The sequence below is a fragment of the Nannospalax galili genome, unplaced genomic scaffold (assembly GCF_000622305.1).
Source record: "Nannospalax galili isolate Female #2095 unplaced genomic scaffold, S.galili_v1.0 scaffold85, whole genome shotgun sequence".
In the NCBI taxonomy this organism is placed as follows: Eukaryota; Metazoa; Chordata; class Mammalia; order Rodentia; family Spalacidae; genus Nannospalax; species Nannospalax galili.
The window spans coordinates 3991510-4000675 of NW_008358866.1; the positions used below are offsets into that span (position 1 = coordinate 3991510).

Consider the following 9166-nt stretch of genomic DNA (forward strand, 5'->3'; position numbering starts at 1 on the left):
TTATTTTGATATATCACAGTGAAAGATTTATCGTCCTCTTTTTTTGTTTTTTTTGAGAGAGAAAAAAAAAAAAAAAAAAAAAAAAAAAAAAACCACAGAGGGAAAAATATAAGCTGAGGCTTGGCACTGTAGGACAGGTAAAAAGTGAGGGCTCCAAGGGTATGTTACCTGTGCCAGGTAGAGTGGTCCCTGCAGCAGGCTTTGAGAGAATCTTCCAATGGGTGTTAGATATTTAATCTACAAAGGAGGCACAATGAGAAAGTTTGTAGAGTCTGGCTGGTCTACTCAATGGTTCCTCTGGCCTGGCCCTGGGAGGAGATCTGAGGCAGAAAGGAGAGAGAACGAGGGTAAGAGAATAACAGAGAAGGGAGGCTTGTTTGAGTAAATGGAAAGCTTCCATTTGTTTCTTACCTATTAAAAATAAATGTATAAATTTGCTTATTTTACATATATTCATTGAGTAAAGAGAAATTTTACAGACAGAGAACCTTTGCTTATTACCCAATAGCCTTGATTTTCTTACCAAGTGAAAGAAATGTTGAAATAATTTTTTCTTTTTTTATTTTATGCGTATGAATGTATTGCCTACATGTATATAAGCGTACCCATGTTGTGCACTGTCTGTTGTGGTCAGAAGAGGGTGTCAGATCCCTGGAATTGGAGTTATGGACAGTTAGCTGCCATGTGGGTGCTGGTAATTGAACCCATGTCCTCTGTAAGAGCAGTCAGTTCTCTTAACCACTGAGCCATCTCTCTAGCCCCCTGAAGTAATTTTCAACAGTAAAATTGGTATATCTGATTCTGAATACAGAAGAGCTGTAGACTAGGAACTGTACGGTGGAGTCTGCCGATATTAATGTGTGTATTGGAGGGAAGAGTGATACAAAAAAAGAGGCTCTTTTCTTCCTTTTAGTCTTAGAATCTCAATCCAAGTCACAATGTGAGCATCATGTTCTGGTCTTCAGTTTGCTTCCCAGATTCTCAAATGGACACAGTATTGTGAGAACCAGGGGGAACATACTGGCTTCTTTTTTTTTTTTTTTTTTTTTTTTTTTTTTTTTTTATTTTTTTTTTTTTTTTTTTTTTTTTTTTTTTTTTTTTTTTTTTTTTTTAAAAAAAAAAAAAAAAAAAAAAAAAAAAAGAGGACGATAAATCTTTCACTGTGATATATCAAAATAACACAATGACACCACACCAATTGATCACAGAGTAAATTCCATAGTAACACCACAATTCTATATAGCAAGTTATAAATCAATTAAGAGGTTAGCTTCTTTTAAGGGCTCTATTAGAACCTAAGAATGATAGCTGGTTTCCCAACAGGGTCATTTAAGGAAGGGTGGAGCTATACCTCTCACAATCCTGCCTCAGTTGCTTTAAGTCAGCCCATTTTATTTCTACCTTTAGAAACCCTATCACTTAAAATTAAGCAAAACAAGATGAACAGAAAATCCATTGTGTATCTAGGAACCCTGACAGAGTTGTATACAGCTATACTTGGACTTTCTTAGACACTATCAGCATGTTAGGTAAACATACTTCATACCCTTTGTTACTTATTTATTATCATCTTCATTTTACTTTCTGAACAAAATTGTTCCCAGCAATATTTTGGACCTATTGCTAATAAACATTAAACAAGATAGCCTGTCTCAGTTATAATGGTTTAGATAGATGCTGCATTGTTTCTTGCATGTTTCGTCTTTTATAAATTACCAAGTACATACTAAGGTTTATTCATTTTTCTGATTTACTGTATTCAGTTACAGAACATAAAACAAGAAAAGTAAATTCACATGCCTTTTCCATAAGGAGTCTATGAGGATTCATTTACACAAATTCAAAAGATTAATAGGCAATATTTTGATCCTAGTATGTTTGATGTTATGACAAAATTTTATAACTATGGGAACCCTAAAAAAATGAAATCAAATATATTTATTGCCCTCTTGTGGAAATTTGTGAGAATGATTGCTCTTTCCTTTCAAAATCTTGTTTTGATTTGGCTTTATATAAAAATTTAGATCAATTGTTCCATAGGTACTTGGTTCTAGCTATAAGTTTTTTTTTCAAGTATATACTGTTAGGGACTTAACACACTTACTATAATTTATGTTTTAATGAAAAGGTGTTAATCCTCAAAACAAATAAAATACCTGTTTTTTTTTTATTATCAAGGAATCAATAATGACATATTGTTTCAGGGAACTGGAATCTTCCAAGTTGAGTCAGAATCTCTTTCTCTAAACTTAATAATGCTTCCTTACATTACATGGCATTGAACCACTCCCCCCACCAAAAAAAAAATCCACCTGATTTTCCCATTGGACATTAATCTAATGCAAAGGGCAATGGCACCATATTTACATAAAATAACCTGCTTGCTATTTAACTAGCATTGCCATGTGAACTTTGGCAAAGGTTAATGGTCATATGATTTTCTGGATGGACCTGGCCAGTTCTCAGCAAGGATAGAGAGAATGTTGGCTGCTGTATTTAGTTTGTTTAAAAGAGGATTCCCCCTTCTGATTCCTTAGTCATATATCATTAGTAGTGCCTTGCTGACTACATGTTTATTTTAATTTTTATTATTATTTTTGTATTATGTGTATGAGTGTATTGCCTGCACTTATGTAAGTGCGCCCATGTTGTACAGTACCAGCAGAATTCAGAAGAGGGAGTTAAGTCCCTATTGACTGGAACTAGAGTTATGGATGTTAGCCGCCACGTAGGTTCTGGGAATTGAACCTGGGTCCTCTATAAGAGCAACCAGTGCTCTTAACTGCTGAGCAATCTCTCCAGCCCCAACATCTGTTTATTTTTTAATTCCAAATTCAGAAATACACTTATGTTTGACAACTGTGCAGATGTGAACATGGCTCTTCTGTGGGTTTATGAAAGTTGAGGACATACGGAAGATGTTACAGCAGGAATGGAAGAATTTAGATAGAGGTAGACCTGGAAACCATTATAATTATAGCTCAGGGAAATCAACAGATTTCACAAAGGCATCAATGGAAGACAAATAATATTCTGTGTCTAACAGCTTGGCTGTCATATGGGCTGTTCCACTGTAAACTGAAAAATCACTGCAAAAGATCACAGTTTTGCTCCTCTCACATGCCTGAATGAGACAAGTTTCTTTACCCTATAAGGGACACGATCTCAGTAGAAACATTGTGTTCTTCTAATGGGAAGGCTATCAGGATCTCTCTGAGTGGGAGTTGAGACTGTGGCACCTCAGACACCCTAGAGGATTTCTCAGATGGCAGATAGCCACTTCCAGCCTAAGAGCTCCCGTGCCACTCTAGCTTTGTACCTTCCTTCCTGTACCTTGCTTCCTTGGGACTGCTCACAGTTTTTTCCTGAAGCTGTTCTCAGGCTGTTTAATGACAACACTGACCTTCCAATACTCAGGTCAAAACTTTGGACTTCTCATTGAATCTTCTTTTTCTTGCATCTGCATCAAACCTATCAACAAATCTTTTTGGTTCTACTTTCAAAATATACCCAAGCTGGGCATATAACTCAGTGATATAATGTAATGGACTTAGCATGTAAGGCCCTGGATTCCATCCTCAGCAATACACGCACACACACATGTACGCACACAACACTCATGCCTACCCCTCCAGAATTTGGCCAGTTCTCAGCACTTTTGCCATTGCCATTCTCTTCTTTCACCTAGATTAATATAGTAATTCTGTTCTAGTAATTCCTGCTATCCTAAGGATTGTTGTAACACAGTGACTGGGAGATCCAAGCGTGGTAGCTCATGCCTGTAATTCTAGCACTTGAGAGAATGAAGCAGGAAGATTGCTATGAGTTTGGGACAAGCCTGGGAAAAGAATGAGACCCTGTCTCAATAAACAAACAGATACTAAAAAAGCAGGGGTAAAGGTGTTTCCTCTACTTAAAAGCCTGGGTGGATGGGTGCTGGAGAGATTGTTCAGTGGTTAAGAGTCCATACCACTCTTGTAGAAGACTAAACTCAGGTGGCTCATAAACTGCCTGTAACTCCAGCTTGAGGGGTACCTGCACTCACATGCACACACCTCCACCCCATAATTAAAAATACTAAAATAAAAATAAATCTTTTTTAAAATGTCTGTATAACAGTCTTCTCACCTCTCAGAGTAAAAGCCCAGGCCCTCAGAAGAGGCTGCCTAAGATGCCCCCACTAAGCCTCTGATCCTGTTTTTTTGGTACTCTGTTCCCTGCCCACTCTACTCCAGCTGTGCTGCCCTCTTATTGTTCCTGGACCATGCCAAGATTTCTCTTCCCAGGCAGCATGGGAAATGGACTTTGTAATATAAACATCTCTCTGAAGCCTTTCCCTGAACTCCCGGATGAAACATAGTCTTCAATCTCAGGTCTCTCACACCTAGTCTTCTAGTACTAATTATTGCCGTTATCATGCTTAATTTTCCTCCAGAAGATTCATTTTCATTTTCTTTATCTGTTATATTTATTTTTTATTCTCCCTAAATTATGGATCAACACCATGAGGATAGAAAATTGGTTTGTTTTGTTTACTGCTCTAGCCCCAGCATCTGGAGCTGTTTCTTCTTGGTATCTGCAAGTTCATGCTCCATGAGTGGATGAAGGTGGTCTCAGATCATAGATGGGCAGTCTGTTTACCCATTTCATAGACTATATTCTTTCCTGCCTTCCTTCTACCGGTTATGGGATCTGGGAAGTTTGCTTCATTTCTTTGGATTTCTGTTTCCTTACATGTACAGTGAGGGTAGTTGTCTCTCATATATCTGTAGAAAGGTTACATGAGTGCAAAATATTTAGTTCAGAGCAAACTGTTGAAACATGTCTGTTCCTATTACCAGAGTATCCTTAAGGTATATGCTGGGAGACTGTTCACAGTATGACAGGATGTGTCATCAGCATCACCTGGGTGGGTCTTCGTTGTTATTGTTTTTAGTTTTATTTGTTTTTTTCCCCCCAGTGCTGGATAGCTTTGTGCATGCCAGGTAAACACTCAACCACTTAGCTATATCCCTAGCCCAGGCCTTTTTAACATTTTATTTTTGCACAGAATCTCACTAATTTGTCTAAGCCATCCTTGAACTTGTGATCTTCCTGCCTTCAATTCTGGTATCTGGAATTGCAGGCCTAAGCCACCACTTCCAGCCCCTGGGATTTGTTTAAATGCAGCTTTTGAGCTGAGAAGGTGGGTCCTTAGAGGCCTGCATTTTCACAAACTCTTAGGTGACCTTTGTTTAGTAAAGATTCAGAATTCCACGCTAGAGGAGCAGTGGACACCAGCTACAGAACACAGTCCTGAGTGCGGGGTTCAAGATAAGAAGGCCTGATTTGAGGGGGATTTAAAGAGAGGGGCTTTTGCCTTTCATCAGTGTGTGTGTGTGTGTGTGTGTGTGTGTGTGTGTGTGTGTGCGCGTGTGTGGTGCCGTGTATCTGGTGATGATGGTGATGTCTGTGAAAGAAAACACTGAAAATAACTAGTCCTGTTGAAGATCCTAAAACATCCTGCTCTGGGATGAGACTTGGTAGCTATGTCTAATTGTTTTCTTGTACTTGGCAGTGGAATGTTCTATGATGGGAACCACACGTTTCTCATTGAGCCAGAAGAAAATGAGACCTCTCAAGTAAGTGCTTTGTTTGTCATTGCAAATGGAAATGTCAATACTGAGACCTTGGGGGGAGGGAGGGAGGGAGGTAGGGAGGGAGGGAAGGAGGTGGGGATGGGAGGGAAGGGGAGGGAGATTTCTGACTGTCTTGTCCTCTGAGGTGAGGATGCCAGCTGTGTTGTATCAGGGCACTACCTTTCCAGCCTCATTTAATCTTCATTATGTCTCACAGGCCCTCTCCCTAGATACAGGGACACTGTGTTAGAGCCACCAATACCAATATATTGATATGAATCTGGTATGTGATACAAACATTCAGTCCAGAGCAGATCAAATTCAAAGATATATGCTTTTCACCCTACTTTCTTTTCTAGATTCCAAATTTTTCTATTATGCATGTTGCCTTTAATGCTTTATGCAATAAAGTTTAGATGATCCTGGGGCTTCCTAATTCTCTTCCTTACTGGATTTGAAACATTGATTTGCTACAAATTAGGAAAGGATTGGTTTAGCATTATTTACTCCAGAGCTCTTGTTAGCCTTTGACTAAGGTTGAGTGTCTTGTAGACAGCAAGAATTATGCTCTTCTCTTCTAGCTTTTCATGCAAACTGCCTAGTGTCATATTGGTCAGACAGGTACAGAGAAGGTGGTTTCTAGGGATGCACACTGTTTTGTCAGTTGTAAGCATTCTCTCTGTTGTTCTGACTTGAGTATTTCCTGGTATCTACTGTGGCTGCCTTATCACTTTGCATGACACTGTTTTTTAAAAAGGTAGTATAAGATTTGCCTATTTATGACATTCTAATTTTTTATCACTTGGATAGCCAGAAAAAGTATTGTTTTTATCTTTTGCTTTCTAGGAGAATGATCTCTGACAGGAATCTGGACATCTGCTTGTACCTGTCAGCCTGTTCCGAGTTATCAGAAAGATTGGTAGCTCTGTAGTCTTTGCCTTTATCTGACTTTTAAAAGGGGGAAGGAGCCATGAAAGGAGCCAGTCATTAACCCATATTCCCAGATGGCTTACATTCCCTTGAGGGAATAGGTCCACTCATTTATTTTCCATTTGCTGCAGCTTTGGCTTCTGTGCCTGGGAGGCAGATTGGAATGATGGCTCTACTGTTGGAACAATACAGTGGAGAATGAGGACTTTGAAATGGCTTGTGGCCTCTCCAAACCTAAGCAAACACCTTGTCAAGCTGCAGTTCTCTTAAGGGTTCCCTGATTCTCCAGCTATGATTGCCTGAAGCCAGAGACACAGTGTTTATATACGCTTAATCTCTGCCCCTTGTGTCATTTCAGGAGGATTTCCATTTTCACTCGGTTTACAAATCCAGACTGTTTGAATTTCCCTTGGATGACCCTCCATCTGGTAAGGTGCTCATGTAAATTTTTTAAAAGGCAACTTCAGTAATTCATTTGCTACTTTATTTTTTTAAATGATTTATTTAATAACCACATAATTAGAAGAAGCATTTCATTACAACAGCATTGACATATTCAGTAACAATTTCCAGAGCTAAGATGCATCTCTTTCAAAATTGGCTGTAAATTTTTAGGTTTACAGTTGAATTAGTACAGTTATACAATATTGTACTCAGTATAAACCCTATAAGACATAAAATTAAATGAGGTTTTAACCTTTAAAAAAGATCTCCATTTCATTATTAAAATGCACAATTTTATACAGAAAAATTCATTTTTAAGGCAAGTAACGCTAAGACGTTTGCACATGCATTTCTAATCTCTATATATCTGATTATTACTAATAAAATATAGTAAGCCAATTCTAGATGTGGCAGTGTGTTGGGGAGGAGTCTAATTCTCCTAGCCCATCCCCCACCACACTCACATGGTGGGAGCCAGTCATTTTTAAAAAACCCTGGAGATCTTTGCTGCATAATCTGAAAGCTAATGGCAGGGAAAAAAGAACACATTTAGTTCTGTAAATGAGGTGTGTTTTTTTTTAAACAATTTTCCAGAGATAAAATGCTTCTCTTTCAAAATTGGAGAGAAATTTTTAGGTATACAGTTGAATTAATACAGTTATACAATATTGAACTCAGTACAAACCCTAAAGATATAAAATTTAATGAGTTTTACCCTTCAAAGAAGATCACCATTTCATTGTAAAATATGGTATTTCCTACATTTTTTAAATATTATTTTTTAATTTTTTTAGAAGAAGCATATCATTACTGCTTTAATATGCTCAATAACAGTTTCCAGAGCAAAGATACAACTCTTTCAAACAGTTATACAATACTGAACTCAGTATAAGCCATGTAAGACAAAAAATTGAATGAGTTTTTAACCTTTAACAAAGATCTCCATTTCATTTTAAAATAAACTGTTTCTTACAGAGAGAATCATTGTTTTTGCTACTAACATTGAGATGTTGGTGCATGCATCTCTAATCTGTATGTATCTGATTATTACTAGTCATAGTCAGTTGCACATGGATCCTTGGCACCTGTGTATGTCTATAAAGTCATCAGGTAGATTTCAATGGCAATATTTACCACCTCTACTAATTAACATGTAATTTTTTATGCTTTCTCCTCAAATACAATACATTTTTAAAAATTTGTTGATTTATGTGTGTGTGTGTGTGTATCACACAGAACATCCCAAACCATCTTACTCAACTATACACCCACTTCCCAGATGGCACCCTCCCATAGCCTCTCTCCCCGTACTAGAGCCCTTATACTGTTATCCCTGCTACTGTCCGCTGTGTGGTCAGCCGCCCACCCGTTCCCCACTACTTGTCCATCTGATGAATCTAGTCAGCCTATCTAGAGGTCTTTGTTTTAGGAAGGTCGGCTGTTCCTCATCTAGCAGCAATCAGTTGTCAATATTCCTTTAGAAAAGGTTGGGATCTGCTGTTCGTTTTCCCATTTCTATGCTGGGATACCATCTGGGAGTCCCTTGGGCCACCCTGTCCAACAACACAAAAGAAGGTATCTCCTATTTGGCATTGTTGCTTGTTCTGTAGCCTTTAGCTGTTGAAATTATATTGGCTCCTTTAATCTTTGGTTATACTTTTCTTTTGGGTGTTTAAGGCCATACAGTTGGCCCAGATAAACCAATTTATTTTTACTCTTAAGGTCGTTTGAGGATCTGTTCCTGAGGGGCCACGTGGGCTTGGGAGGAGCCCCTGGCTCCTTTCTTTTACTAGTTCTGTCTATGTGAAGATAAGTCAAAGGTCCTGCTCAACCATGGCTGGCTTCACTTGGAAGCATTGTTCTTAGTGCTCAGGGTTGCTTTGGCTATCCGAGGTCTTTTGTGCTTGCATATGAATGTTAGGAGGGCTTTTTCCAATTCTGTAAAAAATGTCATGGGGATTTTGATTGGCATTGCATTGAATCTATAAATGGCTTTTGGTAGGATGGTCATTTTCAGAATAGTAATTCTTCTAATCCATGAGCATGGGATGTCCTTCTATCTTCTGATGTCTTCCTCAGTCTCTTTCTTTAAATATTTAAAATTTTCTTTGTAGAGCTCTTTAATGTCTTTGGTCAGGGTTATTCTGAGATTTTCTTTCTTGTTTTTTGTTTTT

The 9166-nt window shown here is 38.1% G+C and overlaps 1 protein-coding gene across 12 annotated transcripts in view; it reads left to right on the forward strand.

Annotated features, from left to right (window-relative positions):
* Adam22 (ADAM metallopeptidase domain 22) overlaps positions 1-9166 on the forward strand; it is a 267323-nt gene that overhangs the window by 163242 nt on the left and 94915 nt on the right. For all 12 annotated transcript variants that reach the window (XM_008822497.2, XM_008822498.2, XM_008822504.2 and 9 more), the window contains exons 6-7: positions 5558-5621; positions 6907-6976. In XM_008822497.2, coding sequence (XP_008820719.1) covers positions 5558-5621; positions 6907-6976 — 134 coding nt within the window. The remainder of the gene's footprint in view (positions 1-5557; positions 5622-6906; positions 6977-9166) is intronic.